Source organism: Pseudonaja textilis, chromosome 1 (genome assembly GCF_049901715.1).
Source record: "Pseudonaja textilis isolate UNSWEBS1 chromosome 1, rPseTex1.2, whole genome shotgun sequence".
Classification (NCBI taxonomy): domain Eukaryota; kingdom Metazoa; phylum Chordata; class Lepidosauria; order Squamata; family Elapidae; genus Pseudonaja; species Pseudonaja textilis.
The window spans coordinates 131,416,693-131,441,645 of NC_141990.1; the positions used below are offsets into that span (position 1 = coordinate 131,416,693).

The 24,953-nt window shown below is 39.0% G+C and overlaps 1 protein-coding gene across 3 annotated transcripts in view; it reads left to right on the forward strand.

Moving 5' to 3' along the window:
- The window catches only part of RNF144A (ring finger protein 144A), a 63,180-nt gene that overhangs the window by 27,519 nt on the left and 10,708 nt on the right, over positions 1–24,953 (forward strand). For all 3 annotated transcript variants that reach the window (XM_087916878.1, XM_087916872.1, XM_087916881.1), the window contains exon 2: positions 15,463–15,608. In XM_087916878.1, coding sequence (XP_087773004.1) covers positions 15,463–15,608 — 146 coding nt within the window. The remainder of the gene's footprint in view (positions 1–15,462; positions 15,609–24,953) is intronic.

Sequence of the window (24,953 nt, forward strand, 5' to 3'; positions counted from 1 at the left end):
AAACTACCAGCTGAGCTCAATATAGTAATTTAAGCAAAAGGGATATTCCTAAAAACCACGAGGCCTGCTTTTTTTTTATGCTGGAAGGAAATAACAAAATGCCAATTCTCCTCATAATGCCTGGAGGTTATTACAATAATTGATGTTCAGTTAGGATATAAGAAAAGCTTAGTTAAGTCAGGGATGAGGCTGGCATGGCTTTCTAATAGTGTTAAGGAAGCTGTGAAAGAAAAGAAATCTCACTTCAAGAAATGGATAAAGGAGTGAAAGAAATGTTGAAAGAGGATGGACATTGGAATTGTAGTTCATATTGGGAAATTTGTTGAAAAACTTAATGAATTCTTTGAATTCTGCATTTGACTTTAAATCTTCCCCACTATACAAGATACAAGATAGATATTTGGACCAGCTCTGATTTTCCTTTTGAGAGAAAGGAAACTGAAATAACAGAAAGCATATCTTGAAAAACTATAATAATAAATTGGGGCATCCATCCCAAAATTCATAAAAGTGTGAAATTCTAGCAATTATTATTGCTAGCAATTATTAATATTCAAGCAATAATATGTAAATGGTACAGTATTCAGGTTTAGTCCCAGTGTCCTGAAAAGTAGCTAATGTGACAAGTTTTTAAAAAGGAATCCTGGGAAATTTTAGGTCAAAATCTAAAATTTGACCAAAGAATTGTGTATATATTGTAATAGAGTTGAAAAATTATAGAAGAGGACAACAAATTCAACCAAATCTTTATTATGGCAATAAGCATAAAAGATCACTAAAATGATCAGAGGCTCCAAACAATATTCCTGTGAGTACAGGCCAGAACATTTGGGACTCTAGCTTTGGAAAAAGGCAAGGAGTGAGGAGGGGATAATTAAAATGTATAAAACCATGCATAATGCAGAGGAAGTGATGAGAAAGTAATGAGATATTTTCTTTCTCTCTCAAAAATTTAGGGCTGGTAACTGTCCAGTGATGTTTATTAGGAAAAGTTTTAAAACAGACAAAAGCAAGCAAAATATTAATTTGCAATATTCATTACAATGTGACGTGATAGCTATTGTCTCGACTGCCTTTGAAAGGAGATTGAATAAAGTCATGGAGAATATAGATCTACCACAGGTTTAATTGGCTCAAAGATTCAGTGTTCAGGGTTGAGAAGTGGGTTTGTCTCCCTTGCCTTCTTGCAAGCAACCCAGGGATGAGATCCGACCGGTATAACTACTGCTTCTGTTGCTCTGCGTTGTGCGCACATGTGCGTGAGTCTCATGAGTGCAATTTACGACCTGCTGAGCTGCCCGGACAGCTGAGCAGTGCTGCATGCAAGTGCGCAGCGGTTGGAAAAGCCCCCTTTCTCTGCTTTTTCAACCACAGCTGTGTCGCGCAAAGTAGCTGCGGTTGAAAAAACAGGAAATAAAGGTCAGGTAAGAGCCCGGGCAGGCGGGTGGGCCAGCAGACATAGAACCGGTTCTATGTCTGCTGCTCTTCAGAACTACCGGTTCTACAGAGGTGGACAGAACAGGTAGAATCCTATCCCTGAAGCAACCCCTAACGCTGCTGGTTGGCCCCAATGAGAAGCAAAATGCCACTTCAAAATGGGCCATGACCTGATCCAACAGGGCTGCCCTTAGGCACATTTGTTTTAGCCATTATCTCTTAGCACAGTGGTCCGCAACCACCGGGCCCCAGACTGGTACCGGTCCATGGATCATTTTGTACCGGGCCGCCTATTTTGCTTGGGCGCCGCCATCTTGTTTTGACAGCACTTGAGAAAGTGCTTCTGGGTGAGCTTGTCGGTCGTTGGTTGGAAAGCGGCGTTTGGGTGCTGAAGGAATCCTCGCGCCTTAGTTTTGTCGAAGGGGGGGGCGGCTTCAAACGAAGAGCCATCCCGATGGCGGTGGAGTCTCGCATTACTCAGGAGGAGATTAAGAAAGAGCCCGAAAAGCCCATCGACCACGAGAAGGTAGAAAGGAGGAGTTGAAGGTGGCGGGGAGAAGTGGGGGATGGCTGGCTGGTGGGTCGCTCGGCTCGCCTTGCCTTGGTCGTGCGTGCTGATGCCGGTACCAGTCCATGGATCATTTTGTACCAGGCCATGGTACAAAAAAGGTTGGAGACCACTGTCGTAGCAGACTTAGCAGATACATTTTTCATGTAAAAATATAATTGCTTTGTTATGTTCTGTCAGCATAATATTTTAGTTTTTCACCAGAAATCTGTTCCCTTTTTTAAATATCACTAAATGTGTTGCTATCCACAAAATGAATTAATGAAGCATATTGCTAAATTTTTGCTACCAGCTGAGAGAGCTTTTATGTATTGTGTAATCTTATATAATACAAACCGAACAGTGCTGATATTTTGCTAATTATTCCTTTCTTAGACCAGTAATTTTCAAACTGTTCTTAGAAAATTACAGCTTTTTCTGACTCTTTATTTCTAATTAGCTGGGATGGTGCCTGAATGAATTTCCAGATGAAAATTTAACTTTTTGGATTTCAGTTTGGCTGACTTGCACAGAATAAATATGCAACAGGTTGAATTAAAATAATGGTTCTTGTCCCCTGTAGCCTAATCAAGCTAATATCAAATATGTGAAAAATACTTAATATTTGGCTGTTAGAGTTCAGCCTGATTGATGAAAAAAATATATGATATTCTTCAGATGAGAGTTTGGACAACAATCACAACTCCTCCTTTGGAGCCCAGTCTCAGTTCAGTGATTTATTGATTAACATATAGATTTCTCCATTCATCCTCAAGCTTTTTTTAATTTAAGAATATGAGCTCAATGAATCACTGAAACACCACATACAACAATGCAACTTTCTGAAGTTTCTCAAAAGCACTCAAAATAACTAATCATTTTATAATCCCTACACAATAAGAGAAAATGAATCAGGGACATTACACATTACTTCTGCCCCCACACCCAGTCCATTTGCCCTATATAAATCTGCTGTACCTGGGCTAGGCTCTCCCCAAAACTTAGTGCACTTTTTTTTTTTTTACTTTTAAAGCAGTTGTATTTGGATTGTGGGATCCTTGTTGCTCTCTTAGCTTGATCATTTTATACAGACATTTCATTACCCAACTAGATATTATCAACAGTGCATCATCAACAACTATCATCAGTATTTGGATTTTTTTTATTGTGTACAATGTCCAGTGTATTCAATGAGATGGATAGCTATACATATGTGATAATATGCAGGCAAGCAAGCAAACAGCCTGGGTTAAGACATAATTTGCAGTGACTCAATGACATTGCTTAGTGCCTATCCCATTTCAGGTGTGACCTTCACCAGGCCATACTAAGCTAATTTGGGGACAGGAAAATTTCAGATGTGATTTATAATATAACATTGATATCTAAAAGAAAAAAAAATGTCATCCCTTGGGGAAAAATGCGCTTTGCACCTCATACTTTTCATTAATGTTCTTAGACCTATATATTCCGTGAAAGGATGCACCTCATACAAGTCAGTTACCGCTCTTTCTGGTATTATAGTTGCATCTTGAAAAGGGAAGCTATTTCTTGCAATACAGGAAGAATAACTGCAGTAACAGTTTCCTACTTGTATAACCATAACCTTGCCTACACAGGTCGGCTTTCCCCCCTAAATTGCCTCTAAAGGGAAGGAAGAAATCGATCACTTTGGTGAAAGCTAAAGTAGTTTTTAATTGTGCTCTGTGGTCTAGAATGAACACATTTAGAGCTGCCTTCATCAGGTCTCTCAGTGATTAAAAAAACCCAGGAAGTGTTATATGGTTGGTATGAAGACATAGCACAGTAATTTCTGTTTAGACAACAACTCTTAAAGTTTTAGAATCAGATTTTACACTTTGTTTCAGTGCTTGCTTGTCTTGTGTATAAGTACTGTCATTAATGATGCTAGAGTATTTCCACTTCACTTCCTAAAGACTCATATGTTAATTGGAACGTTCAATTCATCTTTTTTTCTAAATGTAGTGATATAGTTTAGTGACATAAAGTGTATAAGAACAAGGTATGTATTTTAGAAACAAAAGGAATATAATATCATTTTCAGGATGACTTTCTCAGTTTAAAAATACAGTAAATAATAATATAGGATTGAGTGACTTATAATTGATCATATATTAATCTGGTTTGGTAATCGATTGTCCATTGCTGACTTGGATGTACATAATTCTTTTTTTGGCGGGGGGGTGGCGAGAGATTAACTGAAATAATGTTGGTTTTATTACAAATGATTGGACTTTTATTAAGCAAAACGGCATTTGGAAGAATGCTATCCAAAAAAGAAAAAGAAAAAAAAAGAAAACCCAACCCTGAAGGTTGCAGAAAAAAGATTGAATTTTAGTGATGACTTTTTTCCATGAATTTTTTCCCTGACATTAACTATGTTATTTTGTAATTGAAAAACTTTCCCACACACTAGGATACGTTTATAGTTTAAATTACTTATTTTTTTCATCTAGTTCCATTTATATTCAATCCAAAGAGACTCTCAGTGTAGCATTAACACTATTTTTAATACTTTAACTTTGAAAGAGCTCTCTTTCTGGAATATTCTGCTGAAATGGTTTCTCTGATTCATTTTGGCCCTATCTGTCTAATTGTAGCTGGTTCAACTATTGTTTGCTGTATGGATATAATGATAAAATATGTATTAAAATGAAAGTAACATAACATTTTAATTCTTTATTCTTTTTAAAATTATAACGGGGAGAATTTAGAGTGACAAACCACTTCATTATTGTTTCTGAGAAAATTATGGATATAACTACCATAGGAACTGAGCTCATCTTGAGGGAGATTTTATTTAATCTAGCTCTAAACAGCATTGTTCAAATATTTGCTTTCTTTTCCTATACCTTTCTGGAATAATGCAAATTATGGACTGGTCAAGGAGCAGGGATGAAGATATGAGATATACTATTTTTAAAGTGATGTTATTCAGTAGTGTATTTTAACTAAAAAAAAAGTTTTCCATGTGGCAATTATTTTGGAAAATAGTCAGGGTTCCCCCCGCCCTTTTTTTCCCCCTCTAAACTTTCTCTCCAACCAAATCTCTTTCGAATCAATCCCCTGCTACAGAAAAAAATCTCAGAGGCTCATCCTTCACCCATCAGTGAAAGAAGTTCCCTGTAAATGCTCTTGGGGGGTCTTCTTGGATTCTCAATTCCTGTTAAACACGAATGGCAGCTGTGGGCAAGAATTTATTTTCATAGGGATATCTTACGTACTAATTGTGCCTATTGCTGGTTTGTGGGGGTTTCAACTCGCAGTCATTGATGACTTGGTCACCTCTCAGTTAGACTGTAGGGATGCAGTGTGCAAGGGACTGCCCTTGAAGAGCACCTAGGAGCTGCAACTGGTCAGCTATTGATGCACTTTGTTACATTCATGTAACACTACTACTTTGGCTTACAGTAAGTTTCCAGGTAGAATTCAAGATACCGACTATTGTCTATAAAGCACTAAATGGCCTAGAGCCAGCTTACTTGTGGGACCATCTGTTTCCCATTAACTCAAATTGCCCCATGAGATCCAGCAAACTAGTCATGTGTTAGTTCCTTCTACAAAACAAGGTAACCTGGCAAGATTCAGGAGTGTGCTTTCCCTTTGGTAGCACCTGTTCTATGGAACAGCATTCCCCCAAGATTCAGATGGCCCTGCCTCAATTAAACTTTCCATAAGGCCTGACAACCTGACTCTTATCCTAGGCATTGAGCCAAAGCTTTGACTGAGCCATTTCTTCAGAAAAGAAAGACTATGTAAGGAAGATGTGATGATTAACCGTGGTTATTCTAGATGTTTGTTGTATTTTGTTTTGTTTTTTAGTTCCTTTGTTTTTATGTTTCTAAGCCATTGTGGGCTGCCTAAACTCAGGTTTTGCAGGTTGGATGGTCAATAAATAAATATTTTAGCCGCATGGAGGTATCTGACTTGTTTCTTCATTTTACAATAAGGCAAGCTTGTTTGGTAAACCAACTAAACGTTAGTTCCTTCTTTGCCCCCTGAAGTCTGATGAAAAGACAGATAAAAGGTTGAAATGTGGTGGAGAAATGCGGCATGTTGAGAATAACTATGTGGAGTGGATTTCACTGAGAGCAGGAAAGGCGACGTCTTCTTATCTACTTTTTCTTTGATTTTTGAAGACTGGTGCTTGCTGGGCTACATTTCATGCACTAGAAGTTGGGACAGCTTTCAGAAGAAGAGTTGCATGATATTCAGGACCAGGCAGAACAAGACCATTTTGCACAAGAACTTGTCATTCTCCTTAAAGCACGTGAGAGGGGCAGGTTGCTACATATTGGATAGAAAGGGAAGAGGACGCTGATGCATGTCACCATAGCCTCGGTATATGCAGAATCCCTCCAATTTAAGCGTATCTTTGATTCCATCTCTAGGAAATTCTTAAGCCTTCTATAAATAAATGCCTGCTTCTTCTTTACCTACAATCCACATATACGCACAAGATTCAATATAAGATTCAATCTGTAGATTCACCTTGCATAGTGTATTTCAACTCAGGGAATGTTTAAGCAGGCCTGTTTACTTGCATTTATATTAATTCCTTACCAGATTTCATGTTCTGAACTCTCAACCTTCTAACACACACCTAAAAACAAATTTATTTGCACTATTTTAAGTAGAAGACACTGAGATCCTTTCCCCAGTGCTATTTTTGCCACTCCTCAAAATCCCCTCACCAGAGGGTGTCCAAAAGTGTTGAATGTTTGTGGAGGGTTTGCGATCGTGAATTTTGTTGGAGGTTTGGAGGGTGGCAGAATAAAAAGAGAAAGAGCGGTGGAAGCGTAGGGAGTGCTGGAAAATCTGATCCTAACCATTTGGAAGTAGACTGTAACTCATGTGAGCAGAGGCTGAGGAGCAGCAAATAGTAGATGAGAAGCTGATGCAGAGACCAACACAGCAAGCTTGACAGACCAAGCCAGCATGGTGAAGCTTGCAGTCCAGTGCATTTTTAGCCTAGTGCTTTACAGACTGTTCTGTTTGGACTCCACTAGTCACTTGGGCAACGTTTGGACTGCTTCTTGGGTTTCCAAGGAGCTCCAGGAAGCTGAAACATTTGAAGGACACCTAGAATTCCATTAGAGAAAGCCAATGATTAAAAAGAAAGCCTATATTAAGGATTATACGGTGGTGGTAAGAGGAATGAAATGGAGCTATTTCTCTCATTTTATTGTGTCCTCAGACAAGCAGCTTGTGGCCCTGGCCAAAAGCGACTCAGTCCTTATTGGAGAAGGAAGAGCTATAGAATCACTTGTAAGGCTGTTTTGAGGAATATTCTAGTTATCCAATGGCTTGGATTCTGTGGAGCAGAGGGCCCCAATCTCTGGTCCATGGACCGGCACCAGTCTGTGGCAAGCGGGCCATGCAAACAAGCGGAGCCCCATCCTCTGGATGCAGGCATCATACGAAACCACATACCCTTCAGGCAGCAGAAAAACCTCTCTCCACGGAACCGGTCCCTGGTGCCCAAAAGGTTGGAAGCCACTGCTGTAGAGAACGATATGAGAATGAACAGTAGGATAGCCTTCTTATCAGAGAGGATGCTCCTGCCTGTCTTGAATAACCCAATAGCCACGGACAATTTTCATTGCTCGCCCTGACAACCCTTAACATTTTTCATCAGGTTTTAGGGAAATAGTAATCAGGCTGTGGCTTCAGAAGAAATGGATTACCTGGTCCCTTTTTGGACAGGGTTTAGACTGGGACATAATAGTGAGATAGCATTGATCATACTTGTTGGTTACTGGCAAAGCTGAGACAGTGGTCTCCCAAAGCTACCACCCTTGTTCTCATTGACCTATTGGTGCCTTTTAGTGAGAATGCTTGCAGGGAGAGAGGAAACTTGAAAATGCTAACTTAAGCAGCCCAATGTAATTTAGGTTGTACGGTTTTAGAAACAGAAAACTTGAGGTGGTGCCCTCTTGGAAGCCAAGGTCTATTTTTACATTGGGGATGATAATTCTGTGCCCTAAGGCTGTCCTTAAGGAAACAGTAGTCATTAAAGTAAATAGGAAAAGCCAATAATGAAAGAGTGTGCCCCAGAAAAAGATTCATTTTTGGCAAAACGTGATTGCTTTAAATAGTTGAGTATACCCCCAGAACTGAAATTGTTTTACCACATGACTCAAAGGGGTTACTGGGAACTTTCTCCATCTGTGGTTTTCTCAGAAGAGAGGGCAGGGCATTGTGGGTTTTGGTTTAGATTGACCTCGGAGAGCATAAACTGAATTTTGAGTTTTAAATCACCACCTAAAATGCTGTATTTTAGAATGCACTTCTTGGTTTTGTTGAAGCCGTGGCCTCTTAATAATTTCAAATGAAATGCTTATTTAAAAGGTTTTAATCTTCCTTCTTCCTAAAGTAATACCTGCTGATTGAAAACCACTCCTGTTTTATGTATGTTAGAAAAAGGCAAATATTTAAAGGAAGGCCCTGACGGTCTCTTTTAGAAAGCAGGCTTCAAAATAGTACCTGAATCAGGCCTTATTTACAGTTACTGTAACCTTTCCAAAATCTGTTGGGGTGTGTGTGTGTGTTTGTGCGTGAAGGGGGCTTGAAGCCAACTTCTTCTAGGCGCTCACCAAGATGGCTATGGTGAGGCCAGAAAAGACCAGATTTGTTAATTATTATTGGCTCCCAGCTGCATGAATACATTTATTTAACCCAGTGCTTTTCACTCTGGCTGAGGAATTCTGAGGGTTGGAAGTCCACACATACTGCTCTGATCCCTTCCATGCACGTAGCATTCACAGTAGCTAATAAGCCTAAACCCACAACTGTGAGACATAAAAACATTTGTCAGAATCAGTCTCTTTGTTTTTTTTAGCAGGCAAGTAGAATTTTTCCTGCATGTTTTTATCCTATACAATTGCTACCATTATTTAAGATTAAACCTTAATTGGCCTAGCTTACCCAAGGTTAAGGTTCTGAAATAGCTAGAAATTCAACAAAAAAAAAATTCTTGGAAGGGGGAAAAAAAAGGATGCCAGCTGTTGATATTTTAGAGTTGTGGTCCTTTATGCTCTTCCAAATTGAACTGAATAGGATTGAATGGTAAACAACTAAAATAACTGAGTATTTTTACCTTCTCCCCTCCCCAAAACCCTCAGGTGATGGAATCAGAAAGAAGTAATAATAGTAACACAATCTGTTTTCTAGTTAAAATAAAAACCTGTGGCTAGCTGAGGCTCAAGTACGGGCATGTTGGATGTCACATCGGGACATGGTCAAAGGAGGATTTTATTTGATGGTCTACCACAGGCCCTTCATTCCTTGGAATGCAGAACTATGAAACGCACAAACATGTGCTTTGTAATAAGCAGTGTGGCTTACTATGGCAGGCCCTGTGTTGGCGCTGTTCCCTCAGTCCCAAATATTATTACCGTTCACATAGGTAGGCTAGCAAAGGTAAAACAGCCTTAAAGGAAAATTCTTCCCAGAATAGTTTCTTGGCAGGACAACGTGTCCTGCTTTGCAGAGCATGGCCAACACACGGTGGCATATGTTGTCCTTTTGGTGCATCCAGTACTGATGCCAGCGGGCACACTATCCAAAGGGAAATTTGAGCAAATGAACTGAAGTTGGGCAGAGTTTCAAGATGTGGGCATGACTCTCGGCACATGATTCCTGGCCATTCTCATGAAATATCTGTGTGATATTTTTGTAGCTTGTGTGCACAAACCTATAAAAGCCCTGCCACTTCTGATACTTCTAAGTGTTTTAATTCTTTTTGGACATAGGTGTGGTACTAGAAGAAGGATAAGTCATCTGACTTTTGAGGAGTTTGGACTTTTTTGTTTACTTGAAGAAGGGGTACTCAGCAAAAGTAACTAAACTTGATATTACGAGTGTAGTTTAAAGCATGCTGCAGTTTAAAGCATGCTTAAAACTTAATCCCATCAATATCAATAAAGCTACCCTGAATATAGAGTGGATATGATTTTTGCCCACACATTGTTAAACTGTCAGGAAGGGTCTGACCAGAATTTAGCATCATCTGCAGCGAACCCAGTGACACCAAAATGATGACATATATGCAGTGACACCACACATAGGATGTCATTATGTAGTCTTGAGGCCCAGGTTCTGATAAGATTATGAAAGTTGCAGCATTACTGTGATATTGTCACAATTTGCTCCCCCTGAAGATGGCCATGTTCATGTTGGGATTCTCGGGTGGATGAGGCATTTCACCTTCGCCCCCTTCTGAGGTGGCAATCTAGATGTTAATGGATGGCAATTTAAATGACCAAAAATAGTAATTTTGTTGGATTGATTTTTGGGGAACAGATTGGTCTGCTATGATTTTCCTCCCAGATGAGATACCACGAATAGTTTCTTTTTGAGTTTGCTCAGAATACTCTCAGGGATGTTTTTTTCCCCCCCCTTTGCTATGGGCTTATCAATGTTTTGTGAGATACCTTTTCATATCACAGAGTCCTCCAGTAGACATTGTTTTTCCATGGTTGCATTTTTCCATCTCATGTGTTTTTTTATTTGGAGGAAATAATTTGGGCTTAAGCCCCATTTGTTCTGTATTTTGTTTAAATTGGTATAACTGAAACATTTGCATTTAATAGGGTAACTTTTAATCCAGACCCAAGTAATGTTGCGTTAAAAGAATCAGACTGTAGCAATTTATGCATAATTTCCAAATTATAAAACTTGAAGAATACAGTAGCTACAGATATTATGAGTTTATTACATTAGAAATGTTTCAAATAACTATTGTTGCAAAATGGGAGTGGCAAAAACTAGAGTCCATTTAAGCATTCCAAACTGTGACACTAAAGAACCTTGCAATTGGAAGCAGAAGGACCTTTGCTTGGACTTTCCCAGGTAAATAGACCATTGGAATCAGATCTGGAAGTAATTTTAAGCAGCAGAAGCTCTGTAAATGCAACATTTTAGACATGTTGGAAAATTACTGGGAGTAATTTCCAGTTTTATTTGCACCTGACACACTCCCAGTCTATAATCTATATCTATCTATCTATCTATCTATCTATCTATCTATCTATCTATCTATCTATCTATCTATCTATCTATCTATCTATATGCATGCATGCTGATCAAATCATGCAAACATGCTACTTATTTCAGCTAACAAAAAATATAGCTCTGTTGATTCAATAAAGATCAGCAAGCATTAAAAAAAATAACTAGCGAAAAATGAGACAAAAGTCAAGCAAAAATAGGGATAGAGAAACATAGAGACTACAATTTATTCTGTTTATCTATCTGTATCTATCTGTATCTATCTATCTATCTGTTTCTATCTATCTATCTATCTATCTATCTATCTATCTATCTATCTATCTATCTATCTATCTATCTATCTATTCATTCCACCCACATTAGTTAATTTGGCTATAGTAATGGTCAACAGCATCAAATAGTGGCACAAACAGAAGATGGAAGATTTGCCTCTTTTTATATATTTGCCTCATTTTATATGTGTGTGATATGTGCAGTGCATGTTAAAAGGGGGTGAGATACCATTTCCTACTTATGTCTCCCACTGTTGTCTTTGACTATCACTATGGATGCCTTAATTGGCAGATACTTGACATTTCACTAAAGAATCTTATTCCCAATTAATTAAGCATAGAATTACAGTCACAGTATTCCAGTAGATAAAGGCCTGGGATGGAGGCATATACACTGTTACTGAGGATATGTTTATTAAAGGCCATCTACTTTCCTGTCTTTAATTCCCCTGTATGAGTTTTGTAGATTATGAGTTAGTGGCTTAATGTTTCCTCAGTTTAATTCATTTATTTAATCTTAGTAATGCAACATAGATAACTACTTTGAATCTTGAATTTATATGTATATAAATACAGATACTGAAGTCTATTTTCTCTCTCGAACAATATTTTCTTATTCAGCGACTGAAAAAATAAACATGTAGAACTTATATATTAGTTACTCATGAAGTATAACCAGCAAGTGGATTTGGTTGAACTTTTCCCAAATAAGGAACCAGTTGTTTAATTCTAGAGACAAAGAGTACAATATTTATATTCTAAAGTTCTGAAACGCTTACCACAAATTTGCATCAGAAATGTTATTGAATCACCCTTTTTGCATGGCAGTATTAATCTAGTGGTAATTTACTTTACTATTTAATTTCTAAGGACATGCAGTTCTACATTGGTTTTGGGAGTTATTGGAATATTTATGTATCACTTTTCTATGTTTCTATCTCCTTTTTAAAAAAGCTACTGTCCCTGGGATGGCTCACATTAATTATAAAAATGACAGCCATGTGTAAAGTTAACTCAAATGCTGTTTCTCTTTTGCAAAACTTCTCTGGAAGGGGATAGCTTGCAGTAGGAAAGAGAACAGAGTGTCTTAATTGAAGGTTTAACTCAGAGGTCTCCAAACTTGGCAATTTTAAGATTTGTGCACTTGAACTCCCAGAATTCTGGGAGTTGAAGTGCACAAGTCTTAAAGTTGTCAGGTTTGGGGACCCCTGGTTTAACTGTCCTGTCATTTGTTTTTCCTTGAAACTACTTGTGATACTTTTTTGATCATCCTTTGCAGGATTCTCTATTTATAATTAACAACAGAAAAACGGGTTTTAGAGTAGCATACCTGCAACATTTAGTTTAGTTAGTAGTTATCTTCGGATATGCAGCCAGGGACAGCTAGCTGTTCAAAAAGCCAGAGTAATAGCAGAGTAGATTAACTTCTGCTTATAAAAAAAGGAGCGGTCCTCAGAGCTAGATTATTGATTTGAGTGGACAAGCAAGCAAGAAGAAATGAAACAGCTCTTAAATAATTTTAAAATTCCAAGTACAAGCCCACACAGTGTTCCTTGCTTTCCTCACTGTCTTGAAAATATGAGAAAGACATAAATCAATTTTTGTTTTGTTTTGCTACTTCCTATGGACCTTCCTTGACAATAGAAAAAGGAAAAGGCAAGTCTTCTTTTTCTTAATAAAAAATATCTGCCCTTAGCAGTTACATGGCAATGCACAAAGCTAAGGCTGTAGTACTTTCAACGGGAAATAACACAACCCTAGATTTGAAATTACTGTGTGTTCCATTACCTCTTGGCTATTGTCAGGTATACAGATTTCTTTGTTACCTATTTTTTTTTCTTACCGACAAACAACAAATATCCTTTCTTCAGCAACCTATGTGCATTTTATGCTTAGCTGTAATAGTAATGAAATAGAAAATACAGTGGCATCCCATAAGTTGTAAAACTACATATGTATAACGTAGCCACATTCTCCTTTAAGATATAAGGGGCTTGGAGGTTAAATCCTATGAAGATCAGTTAAAAGTAAAAGCATACTTAGCCTGAAGAAGAAAAGACTAGCAATCCTCTGATGCTTGAGAGAATGTCATAAGGCAGTGGTGGTGCCCAACCTTTTGGGCACCACAGACTGGATACTCCGGACCAGAGGGGGCGTGGTTTTGCATGCTGCTTGCATCCTGCGGCTGGAGCTTCACTTGTTTGTGCGGCCCAGTTGCTGGCATGCTGTGCGCGACCCGATGCCAGTCTACGAACCTGGGGTTGGAGACCCCTGTCATAGGGAAACGGATGTGGATTTATTCTCTATAGTGCCCAAAGGTAGAACAAGAACCAATGGATAGAAGCTTAACCGAGAGAGATCCAAATTCGAAATAAGGAATTTCCTGATTGTGATAACTATTAAGCCGTGGAACAACCTGCCTCTTGAAGCCATGGGTACTCCATCACAGGAGGGTTTTATACAAAAAAATATATATAGGATGATCTGAGGTTTCTTGCCCTGGCAGCGGGATGGCCTAGCAGACTTTCAGGCCCTATATTTCTGTAATATAAGACTTGTTAATTGGTGATCTGACTCTCATATCAATTATTTTCAAGGGGAAAGTTGCCCATTAATCTCAGTGACTCAATGGGAAATCGATTTGCGTTTTACCATATCTAGTTCAGCATTAATAAGCATACCATACTGGGTAATGCTACAGTAACTCACCCTCTAATGAAGGGTAATTATTTGAGTAGAAATTACATTCACAGTTTCCAGTATGATTTTGTAATACAGAAATGTATTTTACATGTGGGGTTTCATAATGTTGAAAAAATGAGGACCTGTTAGAAAACATAATCTCACTATAATAGGAACATTTTAAGACCTTCATATTTTGGAAGAAAAGTTGTAGATAGAACATAGACTATTGCCTAGAATAGTTGAAAAAGAAGCAAAAGATCACCATATACAAATAAACTGAAGTGCAGTAGGAATAGATTACTTAAGAAATGTAAAATGGAAAGGGATAAGGTCAAGAATGAATAGAAGACAAATAGATGTATACAATATCCCATTTAAAGCTCCAAGTTTACTTTATTTCCACCATGGTTATCCTTGCTATACTTTTTGCTAGCGCTTTAGTGTCTCCTTAACTCAAACTCAGATAATTAAGGCCTATAACTATGGAGTAGGAGAAGGAGAAAACTAAGAACTTGTGGTTTAATATACATATAATTATTCCCTGTTCCTCTCTCTCTTCCCTCCCTATCCCTCTCCTCCTTCCTGTACAAACACAACACACTTTTGTAGAACTTCACATAATCACAGTGGATTTTCAAGTTGAAGCTAGTATCTCTTCAATGACTTTTTATTTCCTTTTTTCTTTGGAACAAAATTCAAGAAGAAATGAGCCACAACACCCCCAGAAAATAAGATTGCTTGACCTTCCCCGCTTTTCTTGTTTTCTATCTAGTTGTTGCCAGTGGTAATGAAAAAACAAGCCTCATACCTCTTGGTGGCCAAGAATTGAATAATAGTTCTTGTTTCCTTAGCAAGTAGAGGAATCACAAAACGATTGGGTAATGCTTGGAGGCTTGGAGTGATATGAAAAAAGGCATTGGAGCTTCTTTGAATGCTTACATCCAAAATGTTATTTAAAACAGAAATATTGATGGTCTTCATGGTGTTGGGATGGATGTGATTAATATTCTGATTGGTTAAAACAGTTCAGGTGCACAACCAGGATACGAAACTGGCATTTAGAGTAAGCAATAAGTATGTTTCCCCTTGACTTCATCCATTGATTTGTGAATAGATATATTTAGGGCAATTTATTCATTTGGTCCAGCTTTCGCAGTGTTGAATAAAGTTAGTCATCCTGTAGGACAGGCCCAGACCAAAGCCCACAAACTGACATCAACAGCAACAATTACATTTTAGGACTGATGGGAAATAATAAAATATGTGTGTTAAATTTATCAAAGTATACTTGGACTTTTTTTTTAAAGGGGCAGTACAAAGTCAGGAAACTGAGAGTGACAAATAAAAGGAAGTTGGCTGTGAACTTCATTCTGCTCATGTCTGCTTGAAAAATTGTTTGGACAACATTTTACTATATTCAGAATAAAGGAAATGTGAAATTTTTGAGAGTTTTTTAAAAATTGATATACTGTTCCCTTCCCTTTTCAGATTATTCTGCAATGACTACAGCCAGATACAGACCTACTTGGGACTTGGTGCTTGATCCTCTTGTTTTGTGTAAACTCTGCCTTGGGGAGTATCCTGTAGAGCAGATGACAACAATAGCACAATGCCAATGCATCTTCTGTACACTGGTTAGTAAACGTCAACGAATTCTGTGCCCCCACCCATCTGAACAGTCATCAAGAGTCAAGTTTGTATATCTGCGGGCAAGATTGTAGTACAGGTAGTCCTCGATCTACAACCACAATTGAGCCCAGAATTCATGTTGCTAAGCGAGACATTTTTTAAGTTAGTTTTTGCCCTATTTTACGACTTTCCTTGCCACATTTGTTAAGTGAATCACTGCAATTGTTAAATTAGTAACCTAGTTGTTAAGTGAATCTTGCTTCTCCATTGATTTTGCTTGTCAGGCCACAAAAGGGGATCGCATGACCCCAGAACACCTCAACTATCATAAATATATTTTTATTGTTTACAACTATAAATAACAAATGTAGTGCAACCGTTCTGGCATCATTCTGCCATACATACAAAGATATTACTAAACCATTAACATTCATATTATTAGTACAATATTCACAATCTAGGTCCATTTATCCTAACTATTTTTGTTCCGACCTTCCCCTGTCTTCTGCAACATTGATAAACTTATTCCAAGTATCATAATATTCTGATTCCCCCTTATTTTTCAGTTCTAGAGTTAGTCTATCCAGTTCTGCACAATCTCTTTCTGGTGGTGTATTTTCATTCTTCCAATATTGTGTGCATAGGCCATTCTCTGAATTTTGATCAGGTGACCACGAGGATGCTGCAAATGGTCATAAGTGTGAAAAATGGTCACGTCACTCTTTTCAGTGCCTTCGAACGGTCACTAAATGGATTGTTTTAAGTTGAGGACTATCTGTACTATAATTGGAGGAGCCGCATTTATGATGAGCGCATGCACAGGTATACATTTTTAGACAAATAGAGGAAGTTCTATGTATTTCCTGTATATTCTTTTGTTCATCTTTAGTCAAACAAATTAGAAAAGAGAATGAGGATTCTATCTAAGGAGGGCCCAAAGCTTTGTCGTTGGTCAGGTTTATTTATTTATTAAGTCTACACTGGGGAAGATAGGATTGAAATAAAAATATTTATCCCGGAAAACGTTTCAAGCTCTTTGGCAGTATTACCTAAGCAGTTTGTACAATTACATGCCTTGGCTTTTAAAAACGGGTAGTGGTTAGAAAAAGGAAGGGCGATTTCTACAGCTGGGGAAGATAACATATTTCATTGTTATTGCTGTTTTATTTTTTAAGCTCTTGAAGATCGAAGCAGGTTTGGCAGTAGAATTAAGAAATCAGAGAAAGGTGGGAGGCAATATTGGGGCCATGTTTTCCTCTTTGGGGCATTGTTTGAGAGAGATATTTTAAATTTACAGTTGCATTAAACGTACTGTAAGCTTAGTTTCTTCATTTTCTTTCATTTCCCACCAAAGTCAGCACAATTTTTTCTTTAGTTGTACAACCTAAGGAAATGAAATCTGGAAAATATGATCCCACAGAGTCCTCTCAGTGAAGGGTTTTGTCTCTTAATGAATTTTATTTTTGTCTAGATGTTGTTCTTTTCATTCTCTTAAAAATATCATGCGAGAAATGTTATCTTTGAAAGCATGTACAATTTAAAAAGTACATTGGATAAGAGGAACAAAATATTAGTTAAGGTAGGTGTCATTAAATTATGCATCTCTTATGCTAATTTGAGAATGTTTACCATTTAATTTTAAAGGTTAGATAATAAGTTAAACAATCAAAAGTCATTACTTACTATAAACAAGAAAAGCTTGTTACTATGTACCTCCAGGAAATACACCATTCTCCTAAATCTAATACTGAAAGCTTCCTGGATCAGATACCAATGTTTAATTCTAGGCTTTTCTAAATCTGGAAGAATACCAGTTATAATATCACATAGTTTTCAGTGCTTTGCCAGGAAATACCTTCCTTAAATGAGGCCTTAAACCTTTTCTCTCATTGCACCTGCCCTTTGGAACATCATTCCTCCCAAGATTAGATTGGCTTCATCCACGATAACCTTTCAGAAGCCCCTTAAGGCCTGGCTGTTCACCAGGTTAGATGTCCCTGTGAGATATTGTTAATCGTTGTGTAATCTTTGGTGCTCTCTCAGCTTGGTTGTTTGTTTGCAGACCAAGCTCAAAGAGCACCGAGGACTTCACAGTTCAACCATGAGCTACATAAATGGTTGTAGTCCTCAAGTTATGACTGTAATGGAACCTGCCGATTAAGGTCGGAATTGGAGACCATATTAAATGAACTGCCTCAAGTAATAACCAGCCACCCCTGATTTCTCCATTCCTTTTGTTAAACCAGGCCTGTCAAACTGGTGGCCCATGGACCGGATGCGGCACATGCAGGCCAAGCCCACCCCGGCTTGGCCAGGCAAAAAACATCATGATACGTCACGATACGTCATGTGACGCGATCGAGTTTGACACATGTGCGTTAAACGAATGCATGGGTCATTAAGTTGAGCTCAGGGGCGGGGAGATCCCTGGGAGGCCTAGTGCAGGCACAAGCCCATCTGCTTCAGGCTTCCTGAGGCCTCCCTCACCCTGAGATATCCCATGCTCCATTTCTTGTGCCTTGAGTGTCTCGCATGCCAGCCATTGCACAGATGACTGTCTCGCCAGCGAGAAACAAGGTCTTTCCTAATTCTGCCCCTGCCCTTCCTCCTGCCAAGGGGAACCTTGCCTTTCTGGGGCAAAATAAAAGCCTTTCAGAGGTTTCTGCACCAGTTGGCTGGTTGCCGATCAGCCAGCCATTGGGAAGCTGCTAGCCCTGCGTAAAAGGTGACAGCTTCAGGAGGAGCTTCCGAAAACCTTTTCCTTGCTTATCCTCCTCCCTCTCTCCTTTAGAAAACCACATTCGTTCAACAAATAAACAACAACAAGTGGGAGGGACAGATTTATTGATTCCCCCCACCCCACTCAATTAGGTGCTAAAACTAAACCTTTCCCCCTCTGCTGTCTAATCTTTATCCCTTATCTTGATTCCAGGCTGAAGAGTAGAGGAGCCAAGCAAGGAGAGAAAATCTTTCTGCAGCTTTTCCCCTTGAATCGGGGGGGGGGAACATCTTCAAAAGTTAGCTGACTAACAAAATGGATGACGCCGGATCTTTACAAGCTATAGGTGTTTTTCTGACTTCCAATAGAGCCTGGCTAGGACTTAAATGGCTAGACCGGTGATGGCTAACCTTTTCAGCACCGAGTGCCCAAAGCGCGCGTGCAAACCCCCCAAAATGCAATGTGCACGGGTCCCCCGTGCATGCACCCCATTCCCATGCCATGCATGTACCCCGCCCTGCCCACACATGCATACGTGTCCCCTGCATGCGCCCCACCCCCCACGCATGCACGGCAGAGACCTGAAGACCAGCTGACCGGTGGGAGGCACGCACACACATGCGCAGCAGAGCCGAGCTGGGGGGATGGCTCACATGCCCGCAGAGAGGGGTCTGCTGCATGCCACCTCTGGTTTGCCATCACGGGGCTAGACTGTTGACTGTCCTCTAAACTAGTCAGATGGAGTTAAAGCTTGTCAAGTCCTAATGTCCTCCATTTTGTTGCACAAGTTTCTAGTTAGCTAACTTTTGAAGATGACATTCCTCCCCCCCCACCCCCCCTCTTCCAGGTCAAAGGAAAAAGCTACAGAAAAATTTTCTCTCCCTGCTTGGAATCATAAGAGACTTGAATCAGTCCCTCCAAATTAATGAAAAATTTTATTGAGTGAACTTGAGTCACCCAGCCTTGACCTCTTAGCATAGTAGACCTCATAGAGTTACTGGAGGGAGGCAATGTAACATCACAGTTCTTTAGAAGATGAGTGGTATAAAAATTTAAAGTTATGCAAAAGCAATGAATGTTGAATGGAAAAATTTAGTTCCCTGTTCAACCATACCGTGAGGCATAAGCTCATTCTCCGTCAGTGATCTCATAGGGAAGTTGGAAAGATGCAACCTCCTGTTTCCACTTTCTTGAGGTTTTTTCAAGAAAGGTGATGAGAGAGATAGGGACAGGGATGACATTAAGTGCCCATTCAAGATTTTCATGTGAACTAGCATTTTTGAAAGCCTGTTATTTTATTTTATTTTAATATTATTTATTCATTGATTTGGGGGTGGTACTAATTAACCTGCATGCCTGTCTTAGTTAAATATGCCCACGCGTGTGAAAGAACAATAAAGAAGATAGAGCAAATTACATGATCTTCTTAGGCAGAGAAGCAAATCTGTTAAACAACTGCCTGGAGCTCTGACATCTGGATTTCAAAGAATGACATGCCAGAGAACAGAAAATCCATCTGGATTAAGCAAACAAAATGTATTGAGAGCCGCAATGGTGGGAAAATATGCGGGGGAGGGGTTGAACTGCATCCATGCAATTAAAGGATTCAGTATTATTTATAGGGGAAGTAACTAATTGGTTTCAAGCACAGAATCTTTGCCCTCACCTGACAAGGGATCCCCATACCAGGCCGGTGTCTCTCAACCTTGACAGTTTTAAGAAGCTTGGACTTCAACTCCCAGGATTCCCTACGCCTCTTAAAGCTGCCAAGATCGAGAAACACTGCATTGGGCTAGCCAGGCAGCCATTTCCCCCCTCTCCCAAAAGTACTTAGATAAAACAAATGGCAGCTGAATATTCAGGGATAGTTATGGGATGCTATTCCCCTAGCAGCTTCTAACTAGGTTCATATCTGCCGTTTCCCCTGGCATAGTCAAATGACCTTTTATTTGCTGCAGACTCAGCAGCGGAAGGCAAGAAAGCATTCTGGTGTTGCCTAGGCAACCATGCAGGATTTGCATTGAATCAGTGAGTCTCTCTCCACCATCCCCCCAAATATTTTGAAGTATTTTCCAGATATTAGCAATGAAAATAAGAATTATGCTAGGCATATTTTCTCCTGACTCTTCCTGTTTCTGTAAATCTTTTGGCTTTAGACAACTGCAATGATGATCAATCTGTTCATGTGTTTAGTACAATTTAAGCACAGGTGGAATGTCAGGGTGCCAAGTTTGACAAATTGCATAGGATCTCATTTGCACTGATTGCTACGCAATGCAATCAGTGATCCTATAAGAAAATTGCTGTAGAGTGACCATATGGAGCCAGACATACTGTATGTTTTTGTCTCCATATTACACAAACAATCACAAACTGGTTGTCCTCTATTTTCTTTTTTTCGATCTACCATCTGCTGTCAGCCCAAATAGCTGATTTGTTTTTTAATGCTGTGCTGCATAAATTTAGTGCAAAGGATACTTCTGGTAATTGTAAATAAATCCTCTTTATGGATTATTTCAATCAAAAATAAACACCTGGCCTTTGGAAAACAAACCATGAATGGTGACTGGAAGTGGCGCGGATTTGCACCTAGAGGATCACAATCTCACCCCCACACACACCCATCTCCATTAGAGAGAGTGTGTTAAAATAACAGATATAACAGTGACCACTAAAACAGGATTCTGGAAGTTGATTCTACCTTGACACAGTGATGCAGAAACATCTGTGAAGCACATTTTTAAAATGGAGATAATTATGATTTTTTTTTCTACTAACTTTGTATAGAACTGCATGTATGCGTGTGAGAGTTATTCAATGCAGTTATGTTACTAAGACCATGGAATGAGAACTATAGTGTGTGTGAAGCTTTCAGGGCTGCTTTACTTTGTGAAGACAGACAAATATATATATTTTTTTCACTCTCTTAGCAATACTTGGACAGCCATTATAAAAAACCCCTAAAGAATAGTCTAATTCTCACATTGGCACAATATTGTCACTTTGGGACAGGAGGTAGATTGTGGTTAACTTTATTCTGGTACAATATAGTGGATCATTTTTGATGTTTACTGTCAGATTCAGATGCTACTTTAGAGCAGTGGCCCCCAACCTTTTTTGTGCCATGGCCCGGTACCGGCATCACAAAATGATCCGCGGCCCGGTACCGGCATCAGCACGCATGACAAGGTAAGGCGATCCGAGGGACCGGCCAGCCAGCTGTCCCCGACTTCTCCCCACCACCTTCAACTCCTCCTTTGTACCTTTGTCGATGGGCTTCGCTTCGGGACGGCTTCGGGACAGTTGTTTGGCTCGCCTTGCCTTGGGTGCTGAAAGAATCCTTGCACCTTAGTTTTGTTCGAAGCCCCCCCCCCTCAATGAAACTAAGGTGTGAGGATTCCTTCAGGACCCAAATGCCGCTTTCCAACTGGAAAAGCTCACCCGGAAGCACTTTCTCGTCAAACAAGATGGCGGCACCCAGCAAACCGGCAGCCCGGTAGGAAATGTTCCACGGACCGGTACCGGTCCACGGACCGGTGGTTGGGGACCCCTGCTTTAGAGGACACGAATCACTTTGAGATTACAAATTAAAATTCATGAGCATTTGCAAGAAGCAGTCTTTTCAGAGGATAATAATTATCACACACGTTTGATCAATTAATGTACTCCTAAACAATTAACATACACAACCTTGCTTTTTGCAATTCCCTAATGGTCATGAATGGAAATGGGGGAGGGGGTGGATTGTCTGCAGAGCACAGACTATTCCTGGCTCCTAGGTTTTCTCTTATGATTTATCTCTCAGCCTGCTCCAGGCTTATTCTGATTTACAACTTAGAGCAAGGGTAAGCAATCTTTTCCAAGCCAAGAGGTGATTTGGTTTTATAGTGGAATGCATCCAGGGGGTTGGCATGGTGCATGTGGGGTGTTTTCAAAAAAGTGAACAGGGTTGAAACAACAGCAAGAATCCTAAACTGGATTGAACATTAAATTACAATTAATTCAGTGAAATGAATGAAAAACAGTGATTTGATAAAAATACACCATATTTATTTTTCCTTTCTTTCAAATTGTAGCTTACAATTTGGTGGTTATATTTTTAGAGGTTTAGGGGTCCAAATAAGTGTCACACATTGTGCACACTTGCTCTAGAGCTGCTATGCTTATTGTGCAAGCCACATTGTTTTAGATTAAAACTGCCAGTTGACAAGAATAGAGCTAAAAGATCATGATGGAAGAATGGGGCCAACATGGATAGTTTATCTTTCGCCCTTACCTAAAATTATAAGATTAAATGCCTGAATCAGGTTCAGACATCCCTAAGTGAGTTCAAATACAGCTTAAAAGTTGAGAAGCATATTTTCTAAATATCTTCAGCAACACTATCAGTAACAGCCCGAAAGACTTGCCCATAATTCTGTCTCGTTTCTCAACCATTCATCTCTCTACATCCAAGTTGTTTCTTGAAAGCCGTCAAATATTTTACTTTTAACAAGTGTGCATTTCCACCCAGAAAATGATATTCAGTTAAACAGACAATAAAGCTGATCAACTGATCCAGTTTGAGATCCAGTAGAGCTCTTGTAAGAAGAGAAAAACTCTTCTGCCATCCATCCCCTACAGATTACACCACTGCATTAGATCACATGGTGATGCTTGCAAGAAATTTCTTCTGGCCAGCCAGTACCATGATTTGCATAATACTGAGCTTGCATGAATGAAACAATGCCTGTCTGCTATGGGGTTAGACAGAATTTTGGAGTTTTCTGACTGTGCTGAGCTGTACTACTATGATATAGAGAAAATAAAGAGAAGGTGGACTGAGTTCTTTTAACTTTATCAGTTTCAACTTGGTTTCTCCCTTCTTTGGATTTGTGACTTGTAAATTCATGCTAACAAGTGATAGAAAACATGTACTCCTAATCCATTCTTTGACCTCTTGACTAAGATAGCAGCTACTGGTTTTGTTCTTGATTCTCACCCTGTTATACATACAATTTGCATATGAGCCTTCAAATTGGCAATTTTTGAAGCACATATTGCGGCGCCTGATGTTTCAGCGTCACCAAAAGCATCACAGAGATTTAATTTCTATAACAATAGACCATATTAATGTTTATGTGTGTGTAATGTTTTAAGATTACTATTTTATTACTGATCTTGAATAATCAAATAATATTTTTATGAGAACTCATGTGTACTATAATATTTAATCACAAAGAAATATCCTCATCAGGCAATACATTGTTTAATCAGAAGTATTTCAACATTCTTAACTTTTATAAATGAATATCTCATAGGATGTTACAATATAAACAGAAAACTTTTACCATATAGGTGTAATAATTACATAGGTGTCATACTCTGGGAATTAATTATCATTAGTTCCCATCTGGCTCCTAAACAACGAATTGCACATTCTGTGCACAAAACAGTCATTCCCAGTCAGAAGAAGACATTACAGAAATCCAGGGGATGTACAAGTTGTTTTCCTATTAGGAGAATAGCAAATGTATGGCACACGTATGGCGGTTTCATTGGCACAAATGTGGAAATGGGAATCCATTGAAAGTTTGCAAATTAAATATTTACTAAATGCAGCTCTTTAAAAAAAAGATGATCCATTCAGTCATGTATTTCACAGAATGGAAGCATATTTCACATTTTGGTTGAATTCATAAATGTAACAAGCAATTTCTTCAAAATTCTGCTTGTGAAATGCATCTGGAGCAAACTCCCATCTGTCAAGATAAGATGCCATAATATAGTATGGCTCTCCTTAAATTAGTCATTATCGTCCTCAGTCAATATGTGATTCTGCAGCCATGTTCTCTTTCCTAGCACACAATCAGAGGATGACAACTGCTTCTTTCTCCTAGTTTTTGCCCATCTTTTTTTTATTCAGAAGGAAAGTAAGGAAACAAGTCATTTATGAGCTGCAGGAACAGTATGTTTGATATTATACTGCCTACAAGGAACTTGGACCTGTAAGACCATGCTGTCTCTGGCGACCTTTATGGTTTTCTTTGAAGTACGGAACAGCTAATAACTAGATGATAACACAGTAGGCCAAATTTTGCTGTTGGACTAATTCTGCTAGTAGGTGGCATTATCGTATTTGCATGCAACTCTTCTTCTTCAAGCAAAGACAAGAAGGAAAGCTGCTTCAATGTGGATCAGAACAAATTGTTCCAATTGTGGTTTGGGGAAGGAAGGAAGGAAGGAAGGAAGGAAGGAAGGAAGGAAGGAAGGAAGGAAGGAAGGAAGGAAGGAAGGAAGGAAGGAAGGAAGGAAGGAAGGAAAATTGGGGTTTGGAGAAGGAAGGGGAAAGGAAGCAGAAAAGGGAAAGAAGGAAGGAAGGAAAGAAAAAGTTCTTGAAAAATGTCTGCTTGATAAGAAAAATACGTCAAACTTCAAAAAAGTTGGCAAAACAGTGGGTATCATAGCTGGACTAGGATTCAGACATGAAAATCACTGAGTGACTTTGGGCCACTCACTTACAGTGTTAAATCCGAAATCATAACTTTGTTGTGAGAATAACATCTCACATTTTCCTAAGCTCCTTGAAAGAAAGGTGGACCAAACTATGTAAAAAAATATTCTTGGAAAAAAATGTTTTGATGTTTACCCA